This window comes from Aspergillus affinis (genome assembly GCF_023601865.1).
Source record: "Aspergillus affinis strain CMG 70 chromosome Unknown NODE_1_length_919884_cov_86_970707, whole genome shotgun sequence".
NCBI classification, from domain to species: Eukaryota; Fungi; Ascomycota; class Eurotiomycetes; order Eurotiales; family Aspergillaceae; genus Aspergillus; species Aspergillus affinis.
Window position 1 is genome coordinate 449,862 of NW_026515782.1, and position 27,110 is coordinate 476,971.

General features: G+C 49.4%; 10 protein-coding genes across 10 annotated transcripts; 6 read left to right on the forward strand and 4 right to left on the reverse strand.

Moving 5' to 3' along the window:
* Nucleotides 1-2,285: 2,285 nt before the first annotated feature.
* Nucleotides 2,286-4,528, forward strand: KD926_004069 (Zn(II)2Cys6 transcription factor; the record flags this gene model as incomplete). The annotated part of the gene is made up of 3 exons (XM_053096033.1): nt 2,286-2,753; nt 2,802-3,278; nt 3,335-4,528. 3 exons carry the CDS (start codon nt 2,286-2,288, stop codon nt 4,526-4,528), a joined length of 2,139 nt encoding a protein of 712 aa, XP_052961212.1.
* An 854-nt stretch (nt 4,529-5,382) lies between these two features.
* Nucleotides 5,383-7,756, reverse strand: KD926_004070 (putative chromatin remodeling complex subunit (Rsc9); the record flags this gene model as incomplete). Its single annotated transcript, XM_053096044.1, has 3 exons — nt 5,383-7,238; nt 7,310-7,642; nt 7,723-7,756. The coding sequence occupies 3 exons, from the start codon at nt 7,754-7,756 to the stop codon at nt 5,383-5,385; spliced, it is 2,223 nt and encodes a 740-aa protein (XP_052961213.1).
* A 1,387-nt stretch (nt 7,757-9,143) lies between these two features.
* KD926_004071 (MDR family MFS transporter) lies at nt 9,144-11,184 on the forward strand (the record flags this gene model as incomplete). The annotated part of the gene is made up of 6 exons (XM_053096055.1): nt 9,144-9,388; nt 9,461-9,539; nt 9,613-9,883; nt 9,944-10,447; nt 10,507-10,667; nt 10,741-11,184. The coding sequence occupies 6 exons, from the start codon at nt 9,144-9,146 to the stop codon at nt 11,182-11,184; spliced, it is 1,704 nt and encodes a 567-aa protein (XP_052961214.1).
* A 1,117-nt stretch (nt 11,185-12,301) lies between these two features.
* On the forward strand, nt 12,302-13,990 carry KD926_004072 (C6 finger domain protein; the record flags this gene model as incomplete). Its single annotated transcript, XM_053096066.1, has 1 exon — nt 12,302-13,990. One exon carries the CDS (start codon nt 12,302-12,304, stop codon nt 13,988-13,990), a length of 1,689 nt encoding a protein of 562 aa, XP_052961215.1.
* A 957-nt stretch (nt 13,991-14,947) lies between these two features.
* Nucleotides 14,948-15,451, reverse strand: KD926_004073 (actin patch protein 1; the record flags this gene model as incomplete). The annotated part of the gene is made up of 1 exon (XM_053096077.1): nt 14,948-15,451. One exon carries the CDS (start codon nt 15,449-15,451, stop codon nt 14,948-14,950), a length of 504 nt encoding a protein of 167 aa, XP_052961216.1.
* Nucleotides 15,452-17,145: 1,694 nt separating this feature from the next.
* Nucleotides 17,146-18,300, reverse strand: KD926_004074 (zinc-binding alcohol dehydrogenase family protein; the record flags this gene model as incomplete). The annotated part of the gene is made up of 1 exon (XM_053096088.1): nt 17,146-18,300. The coding sequence occupies one exon, from the start codon at nt 18,298-18,300 to the stop codon at nt 17,146-17,148; it is 1,155 nt and encodes a 384-aa protein (XP_052961217.1).
* A 371-nt stretch (nt 18,301-18,671) lies between these two features.
* KD926_004075 (C6 transcription factor) lies at nt 18,672-20,850 on the forward strand (the record flags this gene model as incomplete). The annotated part of the gene is made up of 4 exons (XM_053096099.1): nt 18,672-18,787; nt 18,845-19,726; nt 19,792-20,090; nt 20,153-20,850. 4 exons carry the CDS (start codon nt 18,672-18,674, stop codon nt 20,848-20,850), a joined length of 1,995 nt encoding a protein of 664 aa, XP_052961218.1.
* A 191-nt stretch (nt 20,851-21,041) lies between these two features.
* On the reverse strand, nt 21,042-22,551 carry KD926_004076 (fungal specific transcription factor domain-containing protein; the record flags this gene model as incomplete). Its single annotated transcript, XM_053096110.1, has 3 exons — nt 21,042-21,549; nt 21,615-22,194; nt 22,242-22,551. 3 exons carry the CDS (start codon nt 22,549-22,551, stop codon nt 21,042-21,044), a joined length of 1,398 nt encoding a protein of 465 aa, XP_052961219.1.
* Nucleotides 22,552-22,871: 320 nt separating this feature from the next.
* KD926_004077 (uncharacterized protein) lies at nt 22,872-23,182 on the forward strand (the record flags this gene model as incomplete). Its single annotated transcript, XM_053096119.1, has 2 exons — nt 22,872-22,897; nt 22,987-23,182. The coding sequence occupies 2 exons, from the start codon at nt 22,872-22,874 to the stop codon at nt 23,180-23,182; spliced, it is 222 nt and encodes a 73-aa protein (XP_052961220.1).
* Nucleotides 23,183-23,619: 437 nt separating this feature from the next.
* KD926_004078 (uncharacterized protein) lies at nt 23,620-26,947 on the forward strand (the record flags this gene model as incomplete). Its single annotated transcript, XM_053096131.1, has 7 exons — nt 23,620-23,859; nt 23,921-24,697; nt 25,313-25,501; nt 25,562-25,702; nt 25,773-26,055; nt 26,122-26,213; nt 26,264-26,947. 7 exons carry the CDS (start codon nt 23,620-23,622, stop codon nt 26,945-26,947), a joined length of 2,406 nt encoding a protein of 801 aa, XP_052961221.1.
* Nucleotides 26,948-27,110: the final 163 nt, after the last annotated feature.

The window sequence follows — 27,110 nt, forward strand, 5'->3', positions numbered from 1 at the left end:
TGTACCGCTTTGAAATCTGACAAAAAGGCAGGGGATGGAGAAAGAGAACGAAAAAAAAAATCTAGAGGGCAGTGGCAGTTGTTGCTAACGCATAACTAAAAGACTATCCCATGTGCTGAGAACAAGAAGAGGAAGTTCATTAGACTGTTAACTTGTAACGAGAGGTAAGAATGGAAAAGCTGTTATTAATATCGTTGGCGTCAAAAAGACCATCTGAATTAAAATATCAAAAACAAGCACGGCCAAACAGCGGGCAGGGGAGACCCCCCAAGCGGTGTTGATGATCGCCATATGATTAGCTTCCTAGATGGAAATAACCCGGAAGTCAATCCATCCCACGATGCTGGGTACGCCCTCAGAAACAGAGTTTGCTAGGAACAATAGAAGTATTCATGGCGCAAACACCTAGGATACTGGCCTATCAGAAAGTGTTTTGGTAAGCTAGGATGAAAAGAGGGCATGCAGGAATCCACACGAGACTAACTGGCGTTCACCTCCTGAGGAACCAAAAACCAATTCAGAGATACTTGGCAACATGAATAAGAACAGCCCCGGGGTATTTATGAGGAAGCGAATTGTGAAGAAGCCTACGAAGGTCCAAGACTCGGATAGAGGGATAGACGACTTGGTGGAAATTGGACGCTTAGACATCATGGAGATTGGAGTTATGCTCCTATATCTAGATCGTCCGAGTCAGGTACGCTGGAAGACCGCGAGAAGTCAAACTCTAGAATAGCCACATCGGCAGAGTTGCGCGAAGGAACAGTTGCTTTGTCTATGTGCCCAATGACAAGCGTAGGGTGGACAATAATTTCTCTGCCGCTGTGGATCGGGTGTGTCAAAAGCTCAACCCCCGGCTTGCTGGGTCTTTCGTATTGGTAAAGTTCGATGGGACGAACTTGGTGGTGACAAACCATGGTACTAGGATCGTGTTCTCGTCTTAGCGTCCCCAGGAAAGGCGCGAAGGTTCTACTCTCACAGGAACATGACACCTGTGGGGATCCCCTCGACGGTGCATGTGTGCTGGCTCCGCGGAGTACCATTGACTTCATGATTCAGGGAGATTATAGTTCATTGACCATAGCCTGATGGAACGAACCCCGGAGCAGAATGGAACTGAAGGATAAATGTATGAACGCAGGCCCGTCAAATGATCAAGAAATCAGGGCATATTGTTTTCGACCATCGTCGGTGAGCATGCCGGCAGCATTGATTCAATTGAAAGGCCGTTCTTGCAAGTTGTACTCCGTAGTGCTGTGTGGATCGACTATGGGAAAGTGGTGAATCCGTGGTACGGAGCCCGGAGGTAGTCCGCCGTCCGGTGCCAGCAGTAGCGATCGTGATTATTGATCCACGGAGATGACGGAAATTGGTAGGCCGGGCTTATCTAAAGTCTAAACTCAGCCGAGAGGACCCCATAGAGACCCACATGAGGCGAGAGGACGAGAAGGTCATCACTCATCAATCACCGCCCTGATCAAGGATCACGAACTGAGAGACTGAGAGTTGACGAGGGACAAAGAGGGACAAAGAGGGACAAAGAGAGACAAAGAAGAACCGTAGAGGAAGGAGAAGAGAATCCGAATCGGGAATGGTGCCAAGTCACGAGTCACCCAGACACGCTAAGCCCCTTCGGAGGGAATTCTGGCCTGAGGCTGCCACTTCCCCGGAGATAACCATCCACTTAACTGCTTAACTGCTTCACTTCTTCATCAGTTCACTACTTCACAAACCACTGAATCTACGATTCATGATGCCTTTTTTGAATACTCCGTAGACTATTGTCTCCTACTCTCTCTCTTTCAAACTGGCGTACTTCCGGAGGAATTGCAAATTGCACGATGCACTGCAGTCCACGAGACCAAAGGGAGTCAGCAGCAGCAGGCTCCTTCCTGACTCCTTCCTGTCTCGTTGTCGGTTGTTTCTGTGCTCTTCTACCGGCGTTGATATTTCCTCCGACCGGCAAGATTGGATGACAAAAAGAGCAACCAACACAGACGATGGACGCCTTGTTTTAAGGACGACTTTGCCTCTGTTATTATTAATTTATCGCCGCCCTAACTAGTTACTGATTACTGGCGGCTTGGCCTTAAGTCCGTCACTAAACCCCGCCTTTCTGCGAGTCCGGTCCGATCGCATGGACATTGGGGGCCTTCAAAACAGGTTGGTTTTCCGGACGAGCCCCTCGGCTTTTAAGACTTCTCTCCTGATGGTTCATTCAAAGTTCCAGCATTTAAAACCGCCATGTAACGCCGTGAGACTCGAATGTCGCTTCGTCTATAGCTATGACGGATCTCCGCGGCCATGCCGAGGTCGCTCAGGGCCGCCACCACACTCCTAGTTCTGCAACGCCGCAGGTTCGCCTCTCTTGCGAAACGTGTCGGCGGCGCAAAATCAAGTGCGACAAGCTCGATCCCTGCTCCAATTGCGAGCGCATGCGCCTCACTTGCGTCCCTGTAGAACGAGCGCGGCTCCCACGAGGCAGATCCGGCCGGACCGCAGCGGAAAAGCGACCAAACCACGATATACGCTTGAAGGATCGTATCTCTCGCCTCGAAGGCCTGATTCACGGAATTTCGGGCACGATTGACAAAGGAAAGACTGTCGAGAGCTTCCTATCGTCCAAAGCCTCTTGCAGTACCAGGAGTCGAGAAAGCACCGCTCAACCTCAATCACCCGGCGCGATGTCACATTTCGAAGAGACCGAGGGATCTCAGTCTCCAGCCTGCTCCTGGAGGGACATCTTTAGACGAGTAAGCTGATTCGATATGTGACCATGGTTTGTGTTAACTACAACTCAGAAGCACGATGCGCGTGGTGCATTCAGGCGAAATTCTCCAAATCCGAACTGTGACAATCGGATCATGCGCTACCAACGGCTTCTCTTCATGTCTAAAGGTTCCGAGTGCCAGAAAGGCTTGACTGGAAGAGGCCAGTCTCTGAGCAGAATCACGGAACAAAAACTCTGCCAAATTTATTTGCAGAGAGTTGATCCCTTCTTCAAAATTCTTCACAGACCCTCCCTGAGTGCCTTTCTTATCGACAGAAAACCTTACCAGAATTACGCACCACAGAGCTTGGCTCCTAAGGCATTGAAGTACGCCGTCTGTTTCGCGGCAATCTGCAGCCTCGATGAGAGGGAGTATGAGCACATATTCAAGACCAATAAAACCCTCATGGTGGAGCGTTTTCAGAAAGAGGCAGAATCAGTGCTAGTAGAAGCCGATTATTTAACGACTCATGACTTGACTGTATTACAGGCCTTCGTTCTTTTCCTCGTTCGTGTACCTGATATAGACTCGGGCGAAAAGCTACCACTAACATACGAAACCAGTTATCTTCTCGATCTCAGGACCAGAGTCGGCGCATCTGGACTATGTTGAGCATCGCACTTCGTATAGCCCAGGCCCTTTACCTGCACAGGACAGATCCACCTTTTCATGTGAGGCCGTTCGAAAGAGAGATGCGCAGACGCCTATGGACCGCTATCGGGTTCCTCGACATTCAAGCTTCGACAGATCGTGCATCCGAACCCATGATGCAAGTGGGCTGGTTACAATCCCATCCCCCTTCCAACGTCAACGACCATGACATCGGCTTCGAAATGGATACCCCCGTACAAGGATCCACCGGTTTCACAGACATGACGTTTACCATGATCATCCTGAAAGCGCAATGTGTCTCACGGATTCTCAACTTCCCCAGTGCCGCCTCAGCGAGCGTCGAACCCATCAGCTCTCGTCAGCAGCTAGTCCTAGACTTCCAGCACACGGCATCAACCCTCCTTCAACATGCCCAACCCAACACCATCGCGTTCCACTGGTTCGCCAGCAAAGTCGCCGAATGCATCAACGCGTGCATGCAACTAGTCGTTCTGCGTCCTCTCCAACAGCACCCCAAATACCTCCCTCGTCGAGTTCATGGCGACCGTCTCCTCCAACTCTCCATCGATGTTCTCTTGAGGAACCAAGAAATCTGCAATAACCCTCGCACGCTCCCCTGGCGTTGGATTGAATATACCTTCGTCCCGTGGCATGCCCTCGCCGTCGCTGCTTCCGAACTCTGTGTCTGCGAAGATCCCGCCCTGATGGCCAGATGCTGGGCCCCTGTCGAGCAAGCAAATGAGCGACTGGGCCGTCTAGTCGCGGATACAGCTAAGGGTCGATATTGGAAACCCATAGAAAACATCATAGCTCAGGCACGACTAAGAAAAGAGCAACTACTGCTGCCGCAGCATTCAGTCCACTCACCACCTCCCCTCCACGACGACCCCTCGTGTCAACCCACAACCTCTCAATCAGCTTCAGAACCCCCGCACTACTTCACGCAGCCTATTTCCCAAGATTATGCAAGCAACGCGGCTATTTCTCCCCTCGATACAACCGAACTAGGCCCCTGGCCCAGCGTCTGGGATGCCGTTGACTGGACCACCCCGCTCGGAGAGAATGAGTTGTCGTGGTTGAATTACGAGAATTTCCTCGAGGACTTGCGCGGAATCGCTGACTATCCACCACTCAGTGATCATTGACATTTTTGATAGTAATTTAACCGGAGCCAAGTGGACGCAGAGACTAGCGTTGCATTCATTCACTGGATTTGAATAGCGTTGAACTTTTTGTTTCGTTTTACTATTTAACCTATTTGATATTTAATCTAAGAAGCAACAAACATCGACGCTTCACGTACAATATAGGAGCCAGGTAGTTTCGGGGCGACAATACAGCAATCCTATCCCTTTTCCGTTTCATATTGGAATAAAGACCTCGGTATTCCGTTACAACTAATAAAAGTTTCGATCAATCAATCGTATAATACACTTACTCGTCAAGGATCTAAAGGACGGAAAAGGAGAAAAAGAAAAGCCACTAAACCACATGGCATACCTAACGAACCACAACATCAAAGGAAGAACGTTAAAGAAAGATTGTAGAACAAGACCAGAGCACCGTTTCTACCTCGTTAGAAAAGAGTAAAAAAAAGCCAGACGCCATTTGATTCAGTCAGGCCGCCCGTGAGATGCCCCCCCCGGCCCCCAAAGCCCTTGTAACTAAACTAGATTCTTTTTCGAGTCCCTGGAGAGAAGAAGAGAAGAGACGAAGCGAACTCATCGGAATCCAATCGCGAAGGAAAGAAGTAAAACAAGGAAGTAAGGGAAGACAAGATCATGTGGAGTTAAAAGATAATATAGAGATAGAGATGGAGGAAAAGTTTAAATGAAAAACGGGGTATTTGTACATACAACATTTAGTAGGGAAAACGAAAAAAGGGGAAGAGAGAAAAAAGGCCAAAACAGGGAGGATGGTAGAAAGGAAGTTTGTCGGAATATAAGAATCGGCCATCACATGGACATTTTCCATTGAATGATTTTAGGGTTTTGTTTTTTTAGTAGTAGTCCTCTCTCTCTATTATCATGATGAGTTCGGTGAGTTCCTTGCGTAGTGATCGATTACGGTCCCATATCTCGACAATCTTAGGGCGGTTGCTGAGGAATACGGCCTTCTTCCATGGAAGACCATCGAGCCCGGGAGCGATGCCACTTGGGAGATTCCTGGCAAGATTGCGCAGCACAAGAGCAGCTTTGTAAGCCACACCGATGGGTTCGCCTCGTTCGTTTATTGGGGTGTCCACGTAGAACCATTTGCGTACAATACGCTCCTGGAGCACGGCACGTTTAGAGATCGGAGCTTCGGCATCTGTGAGTCGCTCTTCAGGCAGATGTGACGACACGTGACCGGCAACCATAGCGGTATTATCGCTGGGACCGGACGAATGGAATTTGGTACAGTTATCCCATTGACAGGTATGAATGGGAGATTCGGCCTTGTCCAGGTTGTAATGACCGGATGTTTCAGCGGGCTTGAGATTCATATGATCTCCGAAGATGTGGTTGCGCAGGTCTGTCGGGGTTGCAAAGACACGTTGGCAGTGTTTCATTTGCTTAGAAGCGTCCGCCCATTTGCAGTAGATGTAGGGAAATCCTTGGAAGGTATAGGCGGTCTCTAGAGGGCGAATGCCTTTGATGATGAATCGGGTTGTGGCGCCAGGCCCATTGATGACCTGGGCCTGGGCATTGGTGAAGGTCGTGCTGACATTCTTGATGAACTCGGCTGCTGGAAGAACACCGCCGCCAGGGACACGAGGGTCTGCAAAACGGCTCTGATAGGCTTGCCACAACGCGATCTGGGTGATCTCACAGTCCGCGTCCTCAACAAAACAGCAACGCAGCCAACGGGAGCTACGCTCCGGTTCCGACAACTCCATTAGTTCTTTCAGGAGCTCGGGAGGTACCCGGGGGATTTCCGTAGGTGGCGGAGCCACTTTTTCTTCTTGTAGAACCGTTTCTTTCTTGCTGGGTCGCCCGTCATGCGTCAGTAGCGCGATCATCCGTGGTACGAAAATAACGGAGAGATTGAAGACATCCATCATGTGCTCGATGTTCTCACGTGAAAGCGTGTATTGGTACCAGAAATCGAGTGCACCGCTCAGGATGTCTCGGTCCGCATCAAGAAGCGTATGGAAGTAGAGCTGTTGCAATGTCGGTTTTGATATACGCTCTAGTGCTCGGTTTGCTTCCGGTTCATCTAGCTCAGTTGAAAAATGGGTCAAGGCCCAAAGTGCGCGGACAACATGAGCCCGATCTGAGGACTCAAGACAGTTAACAAGGGAGATCCAGAGCGGGTCCTCTGGATCCGTCCTCATGAACTTGGTCACTTCTTCCGCAATATCCAAGGCATCGTTTTTTATCTCGTTGAGCCGGGGCTGGTTGGGGAGGTTGATCAGGATAACCAAGAAGTCTCTGAGCAGCCCTTTAGCATAGCGTGATACGTAGAATGCGTTCTCTTTCAGTAGGACCATATTTCTCAAGACTAGGGTGGCTTCTTTGACGTTACGCAGACGGTGGTTGAATTCGTATGTCTCGAGCGTGTCACTAGGCAGCGTGACTGGGATATTCTTGATTTTTTCCAGAATGTCTCGTGTGCCATGGAGCGAATTCAACACATTGACACGGTCCGTGGGTTGCCGAAAGTCATACTGCAATTCCCACTTGACGCCTGTGCAGATGACCGAGACATCGATCGCCTTTTCCATCAACGTCTCTGCAAGCAATGGGAAACCTTCGAATTTGAACTTGTCCCACCGCTGGTTGGATATTTGAACGAGATGGTAGAGCGCAAAATCGACTTCATCCGATATCCCAGACTGAAGACCGTAATGTGCCCGTTTGTAGATGTGATCAGCTGCGAGTATGGTCAGTCATGTTGAACGATCTCAAGTAAAAACTGGACGGTCGCAACAGCAGGAAACGTACATTTAGGAACCTCTAGGTATCTCAGCGGGAAATACGGATCGTAGAAATCCGGTTGCTTGGCTACCTTCCCTCCTTCATGTACGCTGAGAAACAAGCCGGGTCTGTTGCCTGGAGTTGCTACCTCACGCGTAGACATAGGAGCTTGTCGCTGTTCCTTTCCATCCCACATATCAATGCTTGGTTGAGGACTATTCGGGTTGAGAGGGGTGGTCGGATGTGTTTGACTCGCCGACGGCGGCTGTGGTGACTGATTCGCGTTAATATGGGACCGCCTCACAGGCGCAGTATCTGGGATAAAGGGCTGGTTTGCTTTAGGAGCTTGCCGCAAGCCCTCTGTTAATGGTCAACAGTCAGCGGAATGTTTGATTGCCCAAGCTACACCCTTCCGAGGGAGGCGTGGGAGTAACACATACGGCGCAAAGACGTGCGTGGAGTATTGGCGCTCATCTTGAAGAAGCCCAGGGGATTCGGAGATTTCTACTTCGCACGTTTCTATATCCAGGACTATTTCAATCTCCTCGCACACTCTGAAAACCCAGAGAAGCTCCAAACTGAATCGCTTATCCAGAGTCCTAGTAGGCAACACTCCACCCAGGCTGAACCAAAGGATCTGATCGTTTGCGGAAATTATTCGATCAAATCAACCGTGTCGATGTAGAGCTGCGATGAAGCCACTGTCGCGTTTCCTGATGATTTATTTTCCGTCGCTTTTGTTCCTGGCAAAGTTCCACGATCCGAACAAGGGAGGGATAATGGCGTTCAACGACGACTGGAGATTTTTCGGGAGTGAAGGGATCTAGTTTCGCGACAGACTAGGATGCGAGAGCGCGTTTTGAGAGATGTCGGGAACCGGTCTGTCGAAGAAAAAGGATGCGACTGCAACAGGGAAGGCACTAGAACCGAGAGGGCGACCGCGAGTCTTTTTTGGCGCAAGCAATGGAGGTGATCGGCAACGAACGAAGATTGGAAGCGAGGGTCAATGCCTTGGTGGTGGCCCTTGGGGGCTCTGTGAACAGAAGCTGGTCCTGCGATTCGTCTGGCCTTCGCAGGCAAAAGTTCCGCGCATCTGCGAAGGGCCTCAGGCGCGTCTTCGGACTAATGGTCATTCCGCATTCCGGTCCTTCCGATCTGCTGAGTCATCCCTGTGTTGTTGCCTTGAGAATCAGGCAACAATCTCCGCCCACGAACAAACACCGGCAAGGGAATGTCGGAGATTCTACATTCTTTCTGTCTTCCACTCACACAGCCCGCCATGTGTGGAGATATCGAAATCGTGATCGCCAGTCTCACCGAAGATCACGATGCATTCATTAGCTGCCACAGGCGAATATGCAGTGGCTTCGGGTAGTGTTCATCATATACTTCATATATCCAGTCTGCTTGGAAACAGCAGTTACCTATTGGTCATTACTCACCTCTGGAGAACTTTGGCTCAAAATCAAACCTAACGTCAGATCTGTGACCAAAAGCCTGTCTCCTTTCCCCTACGGAGATTACGGCGATCTTGGCTCGCAAGTCTTGAACAAAGTAAGCTAGGTCGGATTTCGGATGCAGACTCCGGTCCCTTCTACACTCCGGTCTAAATCTGGGTCATATCCACAGACTCCCTAGTGATATTAGGAAAATCAGATTAAGTCCGGAGTTCGGAGCCAGATTCCGCTTCTTTCTATGCCCACGGGCCAGACTTTGAACACAGATGCAATCCATTTGTAATCATTGGTTAATATCTGGCAGTTGTATATATTTCTCGACATCCGGTAATCATGAACGACTCATCTAAGCAATATCATTCGTGCTCCTGTCACAGACCTTGAAAACAAACTGCTGTATTGCAATGACCGAGATAAACTCACATAGCGTTGCTACAGAGCACCCAGCGCAGAAGCCAGATAGCTCCGAGAACATTAGCTTCAGCGATGATGCGGACCCCAAGTACGAGTATCCCACGGGGCTCTCGGTGAGCTTCATCCTCACTTCAGTAACTTTGGCCTATTTTTTGTTTTTCCTTGACCTCGCTGTCATTTCCACGGCTACCCCGGCGATTACATCTGAATTCGACTCATTGGTGGACGTCGGTTGGTAAGTACACGGCCATACCTCTTAACCAGCGCTCCCAGCCTTTTGTGCAATATGCTGATCTATGCCGTCCAGGTATGGAGGCGCCTATCAACTTGGAAGTGCCGCGTTCCAGCCTCTAAGCGGTAAGATCTATAGCCAATTTTCCATAAAGGTATGCCCTCGTCTACTGTTCACGTTGTGCGCCCGCAAATAAAACTCAATTCTGATGAGGTTTTTCTATGCAGTGGACCTTTCTTGTATTCTTTGTTATTTTTGAGATTGGATCTGCTATATGTGGAGCGGCCCAGTCGTCGCCCATGTTCATCGTTGGCCGAGTCATCGCGGGCGTAGGATCCGCTGGAGTGGCCAACGGTGCAGTGACAACCATTTCCACCGTGCTCCCAACACGAAAGCAGGCGCTGTTCATGGGTCTTAATATGGGCATGGGCCAGTTAGGTCTCGCGACAGGGCCCATTATTGGAGGAGCTTTTACCACAAACGTCTCCTGGCGGTGGTGTACGTCAATGCGTCTCTTGTGCTTTGCGAGTTTGCAAATACTAACCTTTCCTACATCAGGCTTTTACATCAACCTCCCATTAGGTGTTATTATAGGCGGGTTTCTTCTTCTAAACAAGATACCCGAACCAAAACCTAAGAGTCCACCCCTCGAGATACTTGGAACAGCTATCCAGTCCCTGGACCTCCCAGGGTTCATGCTCATTTGCCCCGCGGTTGTCATGTTCCTCTTGGGACTCCAGTTTGGTGGTAACCAGCACCCTTGGAATAGTTCAGTTGTGATTGGCTTGCTGGTTGGCTCTGCGTTTACCTTTGGTCTCTTCTTGGCCTGGGAATATCGTCAGGGAGACAATGCCATGGTGCCACTTGCCATGCTCAAACACCGGATCATCTCCTCGGCCGCCTTGACTATGTTCTTCAGCCTGTCCAGTGTCCTTGTGGCTGACTTCTACATTGCAATTTATTTCCAGGCGATTCACGACGACACGCCCTTAATGAGTGGAGTACACATGCTTCCAATCACGCTTGGCTTGGTCTTGTTTACCATGATCTCGGGCACCCTGAGTAAGTCTTCTCGGCGATGGGTTTGGAGGCTGAACTAATTCTCACCGATAACCCTATAGTCTCCGTTTTAGGCTACTATCTCCCATTTCTTCTTGCGGGGGGCGCGATATCAGCTGTTGGCTACGGGCTTATGTCGACACTGAGTCCGACGACCCCGGTTGCAAAATGGATTGGCTACCAGATCTTATACGGCGTTGCAAGCGGCTGCACAACGGCGGCTGTAAGTTCAATACTTGTTTGGCCCGCTAGAAATTCGATCTTGGTCCACTGATGCGTGTTTCCACATCATCTAGCCCTACGTCGCTATACAAAGTCTTGTACCTCCGGAGCAGATATCTCTCGCCATGGCAATTATCATATTCTGGCAAAACATCGGGGCCTCGACATCTCTGATCGCGGCCAACGCAATTTTCAGTAACAGCCTTCGAAAACAGCTTCAGCAGCGCGCCGCACAAATAGGCTTCTCGCCAGATGTTATCGTTGATGCTGGGGTCCGCTCCATCCGTGACCTGGTGTCTGGCTCCCAGCTAACAGCCGTGCTTGCGGCCTACGCGAAAAGCATCGACCACGTCATGTATCTTGGTATTGCAGTTGGCCTTGCCGTCTTGGTCGTTTCTCCAGGACTTGGATGGAGGGATATCCGAAAGGTCAAAGATCTTCAAGTTATTACCAACGAGCCTCCCAAGAGAGCCGAGCAGGATGTGGCAAGGGACAAGACAGTGGTGGGCTACAAATAAGGCCAGGGGCCTAAAAATGAATTTGAGATGTATCTGGCCACCCTTCCTTATTTGATACTGTTGGAACCATTATTCAGCTGTGTGGCAGAAAAATACCGCTACACTAAAAAGGGTCAACCCTTAGTAGTAAGGGTTTTTCTAGTGTCTATACGCGGCGACAGGCAGCTATTATATCTTCAACGAAGCGAGTAGTTTAGAATGACACTTCACTTTTACCCACCGAGCATATACCTACATTCAGTTGAATCGATAGGATATCTGCTTAGGGCAATGACCAAGTCAACCGACAATAACCCAGGGTTTGACGAAGAACCACAACCGTTTCACAGCTTTGAGGATGATTAGGTTTCACCCATTTTGTGGTGAGTGAGATACTTGGTCGCAGTAACTGAATTTCCATGTACAGGGAGGGTATACTGTTGTTACGATGTACTAAACTGCTTCCTTGGACTCTTAAGAACTAGTGACACTATTAAAATAGTTATGAAATCTACAAGGCTTCGACGTAGAAGCGTCCACGTTGATAGTTCTCAACGTAGAAGCATCAACGCTGACGGGTTTTCAATGTAGAAAGATCGGCATTGACAGGGTCTCGACATAGGAGCGCGGCAACTCAGTCAATAACCATAATATTAAGTATCAGCTGTAGATCTCGCGTATCTTTCAATCAGATATATACAACCGTAGACATACGGCCCTCTGTCGACTGGTTGCCAACTTGCCAAGGCACTAAATCCAGTCCATCTCAGCCTCGTTGCCACTCGCTCTCTCTCTCTCTTCCATCCTTCCGCCGCCATTTGATCCAAATAACCTAAACTGAGTCTATATAGCATGCAATAATTTTATCTCTTTTATAGAACCAACCAATCGTAATCACCTGACCTTACATGGCTCCGAGAAGTTCCCCGCCTCCCAGGCTCCTCAAGACCAGGACAGGATGCACAACGTGCAAGTAAGTACAGTATCAACATATCTCTCCATGAAACCTAACTTAACACCAACTTACTTACTATCCTCCAGAATCCGCAAGCTCAAATGTGATGAAACCCAACCACAATGCCGCCGCTGCCAACACGCCGGCTGGACATGTCCAGGCTACAACAACAACAGCCGACCTATGCCACGATCCCACCACTCTCTCACAAGCACATGTCCAACGCCCAATAATCCAGCCCAGCAATCGCTCTCCGACACCACGACACGGCACACATGGCGCGAGCGTCGCGCCTTCGAATACTACTTCCGACACTTCAGCCTCGTCATCGCAGGCTTCCCCCTGGACAACCGCTTCTGGCACGGCATCGTGCTACAACTATGTCGCTCCGAGCCTGCCGTCTGGGACGCTATCATCGCGGTCAGCGCTTTATACGAGAGCCCGGATCATCCAGTCGAGGGCGTGGGCGCGGCCATGGTGCGACCGGCCATGACGAAGAGCGTGGCGAGACACCACCGCGAGCCGATGGGCTGGTATTTCCGATCGATGGCGGGGATGAAGGATCGGATTGGGCGGAATCGAGCCAGTGCATTCCTGTGTCTGGTTACTTGTGTGCTGTATCTATGTTTGGAGAATATGCAGGGCCATGCGGTGGAGGCGTTGCAGTTGTTTGAGCAGGGGGTGAGGTTGCTTGAGCTTGTGCTTGTAAAGGGGAACGGGGGGATGTTAAGGAAAGGGTCTTATGAGAGGACGGTGGTTGAGGAGGTGGTTGGGCCGATTTTTGGTCGACTTGGGGTGAGTGCGCTGGTTTCGACGGGATATCCTTGTCCTGTGCAAGACTGGTGGGATAGGAAGGATGTCCTCTGTGTTCGCAGCATGGAGGAGTTGCGAGATACGATGGTTTCGTTGAATGCAGAGGCGATTATCCTCGCGAAGGCAGCCTATGGATACTTCCATGCTGGCATGGAGGAGAAGCCTGAGCACCTCCAGGCGCTCTTCGCTCAGCAACACGCCTTGGGTATGAAACTACAAGGATGGAGAACCGTGTTTACGACGCTGCAGGACAAACACCCACAAACCAATCCTACTGATACTACAGCCTCAGTCCTTCTAACCTTCCACATCGCCGCATCCATCATGGTCTCAACTTGCCTCTCTCAACGCCAGCTTCCGTTCGACAACCACATAGACCAGTTCCGGGATCTAATTGAACATGCTAGGACAGTACTACTGTCGCCTACATCTCATGTCCTACCGGGCAGTCGTCTCCCATTTACATTCGAAACAGGCCCGGGCCTCCCTTTATACTACGCGGCAGTCAAATGCCGGGACGCGAGTCTTCGACGAGAAGCACTTTCCCTGCTCAAGCAAGCAGCGCAAGTTCAGGCCTTCTTCAACTGTTCTTCCTGGATTCGACTAGCCGAGATGGCTATTCAGTTAGAAGAGGGGGATGTGAAAGGGTTACAGCTAAAGATCCAAACACAGTCTTACACCGGCCCCATCGACCCTGCCGTCGCTTTGATACATGAAAGCCACAAGTACCAGGAATGGTTAGTCTTCGGCAAGCTAGATCATAAACAACCCGTTGTCCACGAAGTGGCAAGGATAGCTGGTATCAATGCAGAGCGCTTTTTCATGATTCTGCAGGAGCCGGAGTCCCGACGCATACCTGAAGAGCAACGCCTGAATGATATTGGCGTCACGACAGCATACCGGTTCCAGGGAGATGCTCTCAACAAGTATGGTGCGGGAATAGAGCATCTACTTCAGCACAAAACATGCGAAGAAGTCTTCGTCCAGTTTACTCGCAGCAGGCTAGACCCTACCAGTGGGGAGTGGGAACAGGATAGATTTTTCCTGTCTGCGGACTAGAATAGATAGTGCTGACCAACTGGAATTAATCTAAACATGCAGGTCGAATACTAGCCCGCTTACTACCTTACCCATATGGATCTATAAGACCAACAGAACACTACGCTCTCATTGGCTGCGTCGGACTATGACGTCAGGGAGTGTGATACTCGAAATAAACAGTCACTTTAGGAGTTGCAGAGTAAGCCTCAGTATCTATTCAATCGAGTGAGAAAGATGGAGTCAGGGGTAAGAGGGGGCAGTATTGAGAGCGGAGAGTAGTATAAGTACCGGCTTAGTTATTCTACTTCGAATTCCTGGAAGATTCCCGTGTATATTATTTTACACCTCAGTGATATATACTTTTCTCTGCATTTGTTATCGACCTTCAAAGTACGAGGTCAATTCATTGTATAATATCCACTGCTGATATTCCACTCACTTTGTAAGTTGAGGTTTCCTGATCTTTGAAAGAAAAGAAGAAAAAAACACAAACACATCTAGCAACCAACACTTACCTACATAGTTCACTATCCCTAATCTCAACACCAAGGAACCAGTCAGGCTCATACTCCCAAAACAAAGAGAGAGAGAAAAAAACAAAAATGCCTAACGTCAACGGCAGCCTCTTCATCGGCCTCATCATCCTGGCCAGCTGTCTCTGCTTCCTCATCTACGGCGGGATCCGACAGATGCGAGAAGACCACACACGCCCACGGATACGCGATGTATCACACGAGCAGGTGAATTATATGTGGAATGTAAGGCAGCGGACGCTGTATCGGATTAGAGTTGGTTTGGGGTTTGGAAGGGGAGGGGGAGGGAGGTATTTTGTGGAGGAGGGGGCGGAGGGCGTATAATTATTTACTTCTACTGCCTGGTCTTTTCAAGACGGACACTGTCCATTGATTTATCGAATATGTATAAATAAGAAATGAGAAGAGCCTTGTCTATGTACATTCAATCCCACCGAGTTGTCTACGTCCTAGACCCTCCGGCGTTACTCATCGCCTCCTTAAACGCCTCTTCCACCAACCAGGTACAAACATCTTGCACATCATTGCCCCCACGCCAGCTCCCAAGGACGACGCCGTGGTCGGCCAGGATATCATGGGCTCGTTCCCAGCGTCGACGCCACATTTCCTCGCGGCGGTTGGGCAACGGACCGACTGCGGAGCTAGGGTAGGCGAGACCGGACTGCGAGTCAGAGTCTTGGTCGCTGCCGTTGCGAAGGCTCGAGTTGGAGGGCGTGGTTTGGAGGAGATTTGATGGCGAAGGAGCCCAGGGGAGGCGTTCGGATGCGTATTGTAGCGCTGCAGAGGCGGCAGTGGCAGCAGCAGCAGGATATGATTGAGGTGGCCTCTGCGGCGGAGGTCTGGGAGAGCTGGTTTGCGTGGAGCTGACGCTTGCATCGGATGTGGAGGCCCCGGTGTTGCTTCGACGAGGCGGTGGAAGGATACTTAAGTCGATTCTGGTAGTCATAAATCTCGCTCGTCGCCCGGCAAGGCAGCAGAAAGAGGGCATCTTAGTGTATTATCACGGCTATTCCGCTACACCCATGCGGCTTGGTTGGGGACAGGCTAATGGCATTGAGTGCGAATGGGCTCTTTTCCTCTTTCCCAATACTATTCCCTAAGCACAAATCTCAGACTTCGTATACATTATTCCGTAGCAAAGAAATAGCTCCGCAGTCTACCAACCTGAATGGGGATCCATTGGGCCATTATTCCCGTCATCCGACATTTGGTGTTCAAGTTGTGGAAGTTCATAGAATCCTAGAGAAACACAGTCGGTGGTAATGTATCCAGCTATAAATTCATTCTTTATCCCAGTCCCTCCTTTCGCAAAGAGATCAGAAAATATACGAGAGCGAGAGGCGAAGTTATATAGTATACGCCCTATCTCAAAAGATTCATTGACTAGCAGAGAAACACAAAAGTCTCTGAGAATCGAAAATGAAGATTAGCACCCGCCCCGAGTTACACCAATGGCAGTAATGACCGGCCGGTACTCGGCGGTAGCCTTAATATTGGCGGCGTCTCAACGTAGAAGCGTCAACGTTGACGGGTTTTCAATGTAGAAAGGTCAGCATTGACAGGGTCTCGACATAGAAGCGCCAACGTTGGTAGTTCTCAACGTATAAGCGCCGACGCTAACAACTTCCACACATGGAGGCCCAATGCGCCCTGATTCTCAGTACCATAGTGAACGATAAATAGGAAATATATATACTCCTGATTAATAACTTTAATGGGTAAATTATTTGACAGAATGTTGGCCGTCTCTCTAGGCGTAATTGCTAGTAATGTACACTTAGGAATATCGAATGATGAAGGTCTGGTTCTTTCAATCTAGCCTAAAAAGGCAGCTAGAAGAGACATAACTTTTGAACCATGGAAATAACAGAAAAATCTGTATAATCCTCGGGGATCGGTAGTTACCAATACCGACATCCGGAATAGGAAGGTCTCCGGGCGCGAACTACATTGCCGGAAGGCCACTAAAAGTATTGGATGGGTGTAAAATAGAGGGGTGCTGGACAGGAGGGCGGTCAAGCGGCGGCTCGCCGCCCAAAGTTACGGGTGGAAAGGCAGCCGTTTCTGGCGTCAAAAGTGGTCATTTTCGACGTCGATTCCGCAGGTCCTCGTATTCTAGTTGTAATTAGGGAGAAGTAGGCCTGTGCAGCCTTCAGAATAGATCTTACGCCAGCATTCTAGTCTTGGGTACTACTTTCCCAGAATAATGATCAGTTCTTTCCATTGAGCCAGAAAATTACTGCATGCAAACAGCATATTTTCTGATAAAGTAAGCAAATCTCAATGGCCTGAGTCGGCTGTGCTTTCACATCGCTTGGAGATCAGCCAGCCGTACCACGACTTGCGTGTTTCAAGTATAAAGCAGCACGTTAGAGAAATATCGGACTTCTAGAAGGGTAATGACAGACATACAAGAAGAGAATGGCGGCTTCTTTACAAACATCCCGGACCGTCAACCACTTTTAAGGTCAACAATTTTTCATCATCGATAGAACGCCTTGGGAATATCATTCATCTAGATATTCGAGAACGACCGCGAAAGATATTATGGTATATTAGAATGAGTAAATACAAGGATTGTCCTCCTTTTTAAGCCCGTCAAAGAGGTATCCCGCTAATTTGCCCTCTTGTCACCCCAGCTTACAGAGTTACAACAAGCTTCTTGCCCGAGACACCTTTCCTCTGGAGATCTAAAGCCTCCTGAATCTTCTCTAGCCCTTTACCCACAACATGCGGCGGAGGCGCAGGCACAAATTGACCCCGTTCCAGTGCCAGCGGCAGGAAGTCCGTGTACACGCGAGCCACGACACTCTCGGGGTCGACTAGGCCATCGACTAGGATGAATTTGGCCTCGATACCAGTCGCCAGGCGCGTGCCGGTCGATTTAATCATGCCGGCAGCCATGCCTATCAAGTGCGTGCCCTTGCCAACAAAGGAGGTGAGCTTGTCGGCGGGAATGATGGCGCCGGCCACGGCGATGCGTTTCCGGGTGAGCCCGGGATCGTGTTTCTTCATAACAGCAGTACAGGCCTTGACGGCACCTCGGCCAATAGTGTAGGCGCCCACTAGCTCGTGACCCTTGAGTACTCCTAGGAGGTCCTTGACAAGCGACTTGCCTCGGTAGTCAAACACATGTGTGGCGCCGAGGCCCTTGACATAGTCAAAGTTCTTGGGGGACGAGGTAGACAGGACTTGGTAGCCTGCTGAGACAGCCAGCTGCACGGCGTTGCTCCCCACGCTCGATGCACCGCCTGTGATAATAACAGTGCGCGGCTTGCTGGACTTGCCCACGGCATCGGGGGATGCGGTCGGGGTTTGAGGCATGTCAAGGCCTAGATAGTTCGGATGGAACAGGCCGTATGCCGCAGTCCCGAGGCCCAGCCCTAAGACACAGGCCTGTTCGTCGGTGATGTGCGAGGGTGTCGGCGCTAGCATATGCTCTCGCATCACAGTGTAGAGCTGAAACCCTCCTTCTGCCGGATTATTGACTTCCTTGGCCAGCGCTGTCGCACTCCCTAGAACTCGGTCGCCTACGCGGAACCGCTCCACGTTGGGACCGACCTCGACCACTTCGCCAGCAATGTCGGTGCCGAAGATGAAGGGGTACTTGATATAACCAGCTAACGCCGGGCCGATGAACTGCAGTACCCAGTCGAACGGATTGATGGCCACAGCGGCGTTCTTTACCGTGACCTGGCCCGGGCCAGGTGACGTGTAGGGCGCGTCAGCAACCTTGAACGGTAGGGCCTTTTTGGCGGGAATCCAGGCGGCCTGATTCTTTGGAGCTGAAGCCATTGATGCGAAAAGCCGAGACTGAGGAGCGCTATAATGAGGTGGACCAGGAAATGAATTACAGCAAACAAATCGAAACGGCAACATGTAGCAGGCTTATATGGACGACCTTCATATTTATTACACTCATGTCCGCTATGTCCGTGACCGGTACCCAGGACCATGCTTTTGATCATTCCTTCTGCGATATGAAATCCCCCTAAATAAGGTGAGCGAAAACCGATGGTTATAAACGGATTTCGGGGGGCCAAAATCCGACGGCAGGTCACGGAAGGATTCCCGCCGGAGTTTCCCTCCGTTCGAAGAAACGCCTTAACAATTGACCTCTCACGCCTGCCCCCACCTACATTTCGTCAATTGAGGCAGCTGAAAAAATGGAGAGATCGAGAACGGCCCTCGGCCAGTCTAGTGCCTATGGCCACGCTTGCACGCAGTGCTACAAGGCAAAGTGCAGGTGTGTGCGGACTGCGAATGGAGATACCTGTGAAAGGTCAGCACGTAAACACAAAGCTGTCGATATATGAACCTCAGCTAATAAATTCTTCAGATGTATTCGCCTCAAGAAAACGTGTGAGCCATCAGGTTCGGCTCGTAGACGCAATGCTCAGACAACCACAAACGATGCGTCTGATACACGCATTGCTCGGCTGGAGGACAAAATGGAGAGCTTGCTGACGGCAATGAACTCTTTCATCGCCTCGCCAGGGACTTCGGGGGGTTCCATCAAAGTCACTCAACCTCTTGATAGACACAGTACCTCCTCACCCACGCCTTATCTAGATGGTACCCTAATTACTCCTACGAGCACTGTCCAGAGCTTCAGTGATGGGCCACCTCCATTCGTGCCAGATCCGAATGCCGCAGTGCCATCAAACACAGATTCATTATTTTTACCTCACAACTACCATTCATCCTTTAAGTTTCCAGGCCTCAACTACGCAGAAGAACGACTTGATTACTTCCTCTCTCGGATGCTACCGTCATTTCCTTTTATCCACCTAACCCCAGATATGACAAGCTGGTATCTGCGCCAAAACAGGCCTATCTTGTTCCATGCTATCAACACTGTCACTACCTTCTCAACGCAGGAAAGACTGGCACAAGTCGAAGAGCTGAAGCATCTCATGTTCACGTCTGCCTTGCTCAAGGTCCAGTCAAATATCGACCTGCTTCTTGGGTTACTAACTTATCTATCATGGAGTACCGATCCATTCCTTGGCCGAGCAGACCTCATGTCGCGCCTCATGATGTTGGCCATGTCATTAGTATACGATCTGCGACTGTTCAAGCCAACCTCAACAGATGTGCAGCTAATGATGACGATTACCCAGGGGCAGGAGGAAAGTAGCCAGAGCCCTGGCGATGAAACGCCGTATGATCTGCTGGAAAGACAGCGGGCTGTACTGGCGTGTTTTGTTTTGAGCTCAAAGTATGCACGGTCTTCCACAGCCTCTTTATAAAGGCCCAGGAATGCTAACATACAAATTGTCACAGTATTTCGTCACATCTTGGGCGTCAAGACGCTTTACGATGGACAGCTCAGATGGAAGAGGCACTTAAAATGATTTCACTCAGCAAATCATGTCCCACAGATGAGCTATTTGTTGCGCAAGTGCGCTTGCAACTACTAAAGCAAAAGGCGGACGATGTCCGACAGCAAGATGAGACGAATTGTGCTCTCACAGGAACGGCCCCTGTGGCGGCCTCGGCTCCTCGCTTGTTATACCTCAAAACCCTGCGAAGACAGCTGCATGAGCTGAGATCCTCATTTCGGCCAAACCTCGATCAGATAGGTAGGTCATTATTATTCTAGTGACCCAATACATTCCATCTCCACTGCGGTATAGGCTGATAGTTTCGCCCGGAGAAAATGTGGCACCCCATACAGATATTCTTAACACTCACGCACAATATGTCGAGTTATACATAAACCAGCTAGCTTATTCCATAAGCCAGGATGCACATCCCCTAGACCTCTCTGGCCGACGGGGAGACGGCGGAATTCTCCTCGGATTCGAACGTCTCGAGTGTCTCTGGCAGTCCGTTGAAAACATCAAGTCATGGCTAGACAATTTCTACCGCATCCCCTGCTCAAAACTTGTCGGTCAACCGTTCCATTTCTGGTCTCAGATGATTCTCACTATCACATTATTAAAATATCTATCCACCCTCCAAGACCCGAACTGGGACTGCCGAGCCGTGCGAAACACAGTTCACCTAATTTCGACGATGGACTGTATGCGCCAAAAGCTTGACTTGAGCAGCAAAGAACCAGAGCTCCAGTGTAACGATCACTTGCTCAAGTACTTATCGAAGCTATTAACTAGATGTCGTGTATGGGGTGAGTCCCGGTGGCATATGGGGTCTCAGATTCAAGACGTGGAGATTAGGCCGGGCAGGGGTGCTAGCCCCGACACAAACTGCCGTAATCCAAGTCAGAGTCAAGGTAACCATATCCCGGACCTGGACCAGATGGCCTGGATGCAGTCTATGGATTTGGGCAGTGAACAGTGGTTTGAAGATGTTTTAGGCATGCCTGCTACAATCTACTAGCTTGCTTCAGCCGTGTCGGTCTGCCTTGCGTGTGTCAATATCAATTCCAAAGACCTTTGTATCGGGGAAAGCACCACGTTTTTCTCCATGACACAATTAACTCAAGATGATTGGATTGCCTCGACCTTCTAAGAATATTTCTAAGACTATGGCAATGGTAAAGGACTAGCTCGAGAAGTAAATTGGAAAAACTAGAACTCAGACATCAGAAACTGATTCAAGCCATCATCATCTATATCAGGGAAGCCAGCCCGCAAGAACGGTAGATTGTATATAAATGCATCCAGATATTTAAAACAATCAGCAGGATCCATGAATGATAGCTCTTCAGCGCTTGGGAGCATGTCCGTGGTCAGAGACTGCGTGCCTGTATCTTCAGTGGGATTACCTTCTGGGATGTCCCGAAGCTCTCCGGGGGCTGTTGTTGGTTGGGCAGAAATAGGAGCCGCTGGTATTTGTTCCGATATTGCTGCTTGGAAGGTATTATCCTTGGTTGTTTCGGGAACTGACTGTCCTTGGAGCCAAAGGCCAGCAAGCAATTTTGCGTATTTGGAAGCAATGTGTTTTGGAGTCGAAGCTGCGGCGTTCAGCATGGAGATGAATCGTTTGGTCAAAGTGAAACAGGTTTGATATTCTCCAGGACTCAATGCTCCGAGAGTATGGGCCTTGAAAAGAAACACTGTTGCGTGTATCTCGTATCTATTTGTCCGTCAGCCCTTATTGGTCTTGCGATGAATGAAGGCATGAAAACCTAGAAGACATACAAGTAATATCGTACAGGGAGAAATCTCAAATGTTTCGAAGGATTGAGTCGATGTATCAGCTCCTTGAGAACACTTTTTGCTGCATCGATAGCGAGGTATATGTGACGGCCATCCGGACTAGCCATGACACTGTCCGGAAAATAAGACACCTGTTTCTCTTGCTCTCTAGAAGTGCGATAAAGAACAGCTTGGAATGCAAAAGCGTTCATATAAAGACGCAGGTACTCAAATTGGAGCACTAGAAGTCCGTTTAGATGACTCGGAACGTCGACATTGCTCCATGATCTTTTCCACATGTCTAGTGCCTTTGCACTGTCGTCGAGATATTTTGTGTAATCACCCATGAGTATCAACTGGACTGTGCGTGACTTGGACGCATATAAGATGTCATGAACATTTCCGAAGATGGTCGTCAGCTCAACCTGGGCTTGTATAAAGGATGCATAGTCAAATTGTCCAGCCCTTTGAGGGCGGAGTGACGGATAGTCATGCGCCGTGAACTGAGTGGATAGTCCGGGCCCGCGGCACCAGAATGCTTGACCCATCTGGATAGATATCTGTCGATCCGCAAGGTATGTGACTAGTAACGGTCAGCTATGCAGTCGGTCATCTAGACGCTACACATACATATCCAAGCCAACCGTTTCCGATCGGAAGCTCGATCAGACTCGGCTTTCACTTCGCCGCGGAAGGAATGTTTCTCAAGATGTAGCAGATAGGCTTGCCTGACTGCCAGTCCGATGAGACTCCACGCAAGGCTATCTTCTTCACTTGTATCTCCATGCTCTAACTGAGCCAAACCGGGAATATCTCCACCTGAACCGGTCTCCGAGTTGATATGTGGTACCCATTCGGCCAACAGCAACAGACCTTCCACGGAGCCGACATGTCGAACGCTTTTGGAACCTAAGACGACGCGGAGCAGAAGCTTTTCCATATGGCCTAGAACTCTCTCGTGTAGGTTTTCTAAGCCTTGCCGGTCCTGGGTCGCTATAGTCAGTATTGAGGCTAGTAAAAAAGTCTCATCAGCCGAGTGATGCTCCCAATTCTCCCTGCACAATAAGTGGGTTGGCACAATTGGCAGATAACAGTGGTAATTTCTGGCATAGCTATAGGCCGATGACTCACGTTAGCAGAGGTATACCGACCCAAAATATTGACGACCTACTATCGTAAAAGGGGATCGATGGATTGACTATCTATAATGCCCTCCCTAACGAGCTCAGATTCCTTCAGGCTAACAGTACCACGCGGCAAATGGCTGCGCGCTTCATCTGGAGGGGGTAAGTTGTTTGTGGGGTATTGAGGAAGAGTAGAGGTTCTTTTTTCGGCCATTCTTTCGCTAGATGCTGTCTGTGCTAAGATTTGCAAGGCCTCCAGAGGATTTTGTATCCCACCACTTATACCAGGGTATTGTGCGTCCTCTGAGGCTTTATCAATTGGCAATCGAGAAAAGCCGCTCTGGTGCTCTGAACTATCGGGCTCGTGGATCACTCGTCGCCTGGATTGTCGCATATGCCGTCTCCGAAGTTGCGAGTAGTCGCCCCCTCGATTTGACCCCGCGATGACGCAGTTGAACCCTTCAGCAGAGCATTTTGAACAGGGTCGATATTCATTCTCGGTTGTGTATTTCCTGGAGAAGAGACAAACAACCGAATCAGTTACCACAAGATAGAGATCCGTATGTACATACAGGTCACATTTTGTTTTACGTTGCCGACATCGGAAACAGGCACGATATAACCTGGCCCCTGTGCTTTTTGTCATGGGAAACGGTATAGGTGAGATGAAAACCGAAGGCAGGACGTGATGTGATGAGGTGGAGATGCGGAGGTGCGGAGTGCCGGCAATAGATGGCAATAGACGGCATTAACCATGCTGGGCCGAACTATAACCGCTTCCCCCACCACCGTCTCGACACTATAATAATGACACTCCCCAGGCTCTCGACTTTTACTCGAATTTTATCATGAGCTATTGATAAGAAACTAAAGATCACATCAAAATGGCAACCACTGTCAGCGAAACTCAAACTCTTCCTCCAGCACCAGCAGAGGTGCGAAAGTATACTTCCCACAAAGACGATATGTACGGAAAGTATTACCCTGCTCATCCAAAAGACCTGAAACTTGAATCGAATTTTGGACCCATGGCTCCGGATCAAATTGGATATCTCCAGCCTACATTCAAGGAAACTCCGATTGAATTGATGCGCGAACGGTTTCAGCGCGATGGATACTTATTCGTATGTATACCTCTTATCTATGCATCGTGGACCATGCATTGACCCTGTCTACTACTGTTAGGTCAAGGATCTCCTTCCCAAAGAAAAAGTGCTCAAGTGCCGACGTCGTTATTTCGAGCATATGGCCCCCTCGGGTCTCCTCAGGGACGACACAGACCCGGTAGAGGGAATATTCAGTGATAAAGACAGTCGAAAGTTCCTTCCACCTGGAAATCTACGACGGCTTTTCGGTCTGAAAGATGATGAAGAGTCAGACAAGTACCTCGAGCTGATGATCAGCGCTCACGAGGCTGATTTCTATCTCGACTTCTGCGAGATCGAAGAGCTCAGAACCTTTATCAGACAATTCAACGGATGGGAAGACATCATGATGCTACAACGAACCATGCTCCGGGCCTTTGTCCCTGACAGTGAATTGACCCCCGTTCACTTTGATCAAATGTACCTTCGAGCAGGTCCGCCAACAAGTATGACGGCATGGGTTCCAATTGGCGACGTCTCCTTGGAAGGAGGAGGGCTAATGTACTTGGAGAACTCGGTCGATATCGGGAAACGGACAGAGGAAAATTTTTCTCGAAACGCGAGTAATCTGACCGACGAGGAACGTGTTTCGGCGTTTAACAAGAATATGAAGGACGGTGGGTTCTTAAGTCGTGACACCGTATCATACGGACAGAAGGCCCAGAGAAAATGGTTGATTACCGAATATGAGGTGGGCGATGTGATCTTTCATGACCCGTTCCTAGTGCATGCCAGTTGCAAGAATAAAGACCCCGAACGACGCATTCGATTAGCAACAGATCTGAGATTTGTTGATTCTACCAAGCCATATGATAAGGTGAGAAACCAGAGAATTCCATCTACTTTCACACGAATGGTTGTTGTTGTTGTTGTTGTTGTTGTTGTTGTTGTTGCTAACGTTGAGCCCTACAGCGTTGGATGAAAGTGTACAGGCCTCTTGATGGTCTGTAGGGTATCTGATCTTCATATTCCATGAACTCTATGTATAACGTGGACATCATTATGCAAAGAACTTTGAATTGACTGTAGCAATTGCTATTTACTAGTTATATGTAAACTGTCTTAACTGAGCAGTGTTGCTATTGTTTTTACTAGAATACCACGAAGCCTAGGTCAGCGCAAAAGAGCAAAGATATATAAGTCTAGCCATCAATTTAGATATATGAGTCTCACTGTATACTGGAAGGTTCTGACTTCTTTTGCTCGACTGTGCATACAACCTACTCAGGCCATATCCATCGATATTATGGCTCGGGTGTCCTGAATTATCAGGCCGCCGATGTCACCTGCCCGGGCCGCTCGACGTCTCCTTTCGCCTCCCATCCATGGAACAACACTCCTTGGTTCTTTATCAAACCCCTTAATTGTACATCCATCAAAACTAGGGACTTGTCAAACTACGGAAATTATCATGTATCACCCTCTCCGTCAGCATGAGCAGCACATTGAGCTCGCTCGTTTATTCCTAGCCAAGTTCTCTCAGACGACGACATCGAGCAATCATCGGGGTCCATTGCACTGGACTCACCTCATCGGGGACGGTGGTATCATTGGCATATTTGAGAAGCTCGCGGTTTCCAACAGTGTCTTTCTCAAAGTGCTAAGCAAAGATAGCATTATAGTATGTTCCTTGATCCCAATCTTCAGCTGGCAAAGGCTTATTAGAGCTATACGCTTTTAGGAGCACATAAGCCTGACGGAACTTGCAAGAGTCGCAGCCTCTGACCCTCATGCGAATGACCCGGTTACCTCGAAGTCAATTTTCGCCGTCGTCGTGAAAATGCCCTGCATTGCGGTCAAATATCTAACTCAGGATGGACATGTTCGTGGATCCCTCATCCTATAATGCAATGAACGATTTGGTCTTGTTCTCCGTCTGATTCTGGACATAGATACGTCGATTTCAAATCAAGTTCGGTCAGGATCGTGATTACTACGCGGCATTGACCATTCTTAGCGACATCAAATGCCCTTTCTCTGAGCCCAATATCGGACCAGTGCCACTGACTCGAAGGCCATCTACTACACAGTGGCAGGTAGGACCTTCTTCGTCTGTTATGGCTAGCACGGCCGGAGATATACAAGCGGCGGATGGGTATACGTCCCATGGTGCCTTCATTCCACCCCATGGAGCGACATCAAACCCATTTGCAGCGACATCCAGTGTCACAGCCGGTGGGATAATTTCACTTTATACTCCAGTCGCCAGCAAGCCGATACAGCGCTGACCAGACAATACAGCTCAAGCCTCCCTCCCGTCCTCTTCGAGCACTATGCACAATGCTCCTGCGCATTCCTGGACCAGCGGCACCAACCAGGGAGGCATGCGAGATGTGAGCCAACTCTCCTCGGTATCGCAAATGTTTACTAACTTTTCTCTCAGGACATGACCCCAAGACAGACCATAACCAGGCCGGTTAGTTCAAACCCACCGATCCGTAGACCGTCAACAGCTACTACCTGTTACGATGCGAAATCCTTGGATGCTATACTACCACCCAAACGAAAGCTTCCTTTCCTCCAACCCGCGCCGCCGCGAGCCCCAACCGCGCCAGAACCATCTCTCATGCGTTCACAAAGAGCCCCTGATGGAAGTATGATTGGCAATGCAGAAACCATGAGTTGCAGACCCGCAACATCCTCAGGTTATACATTTCGCAAACCAGAACAGACCGGCAGGCCGGCAGACAGAAGTTCAAGCGTCATCGCCCCTACACCTAAGCCTACCAAGATATCGCCATCTGAAAACCCTTCAACCTTGCCTGAACCTACAAGTATTCCTATCTGTGAGCCAACCGAACCATCCGCCGTACCTTCTTGTTTCCCATCAAACCAGCAGCATTACCAAACCGGCAGTCCTGTACAGAGCACGTCCTTGCTCGAAGAAGACGTTGGGAGAGATCTAGGCCCGGCCCTTGCAAACCTCTCATCATACTTATCAGCACCTACGGCCGAGCGGACCAAACATCTAGAGAACTGGATCTGTCAACATATTGAAGACGATGGATTCATTCAGTTGTGCCAGGATGTAGAGGGCATATGGAAACGTATTGCAGTGGGGAAGTAGGTAAAGTTAATTTTGTGGTTTCTGATCTTGTGGTTTCTGATCTTTGCAAAATGTGGAGTTTGTTCTTTTTCGGTTTTCTACTGAAGTAGTGGGCATTGTCAAAGAATATTTCTTTAGAACAGATCTTTTTGCTAGAAGAGCCAAAAAATAGAAATAAAATAGC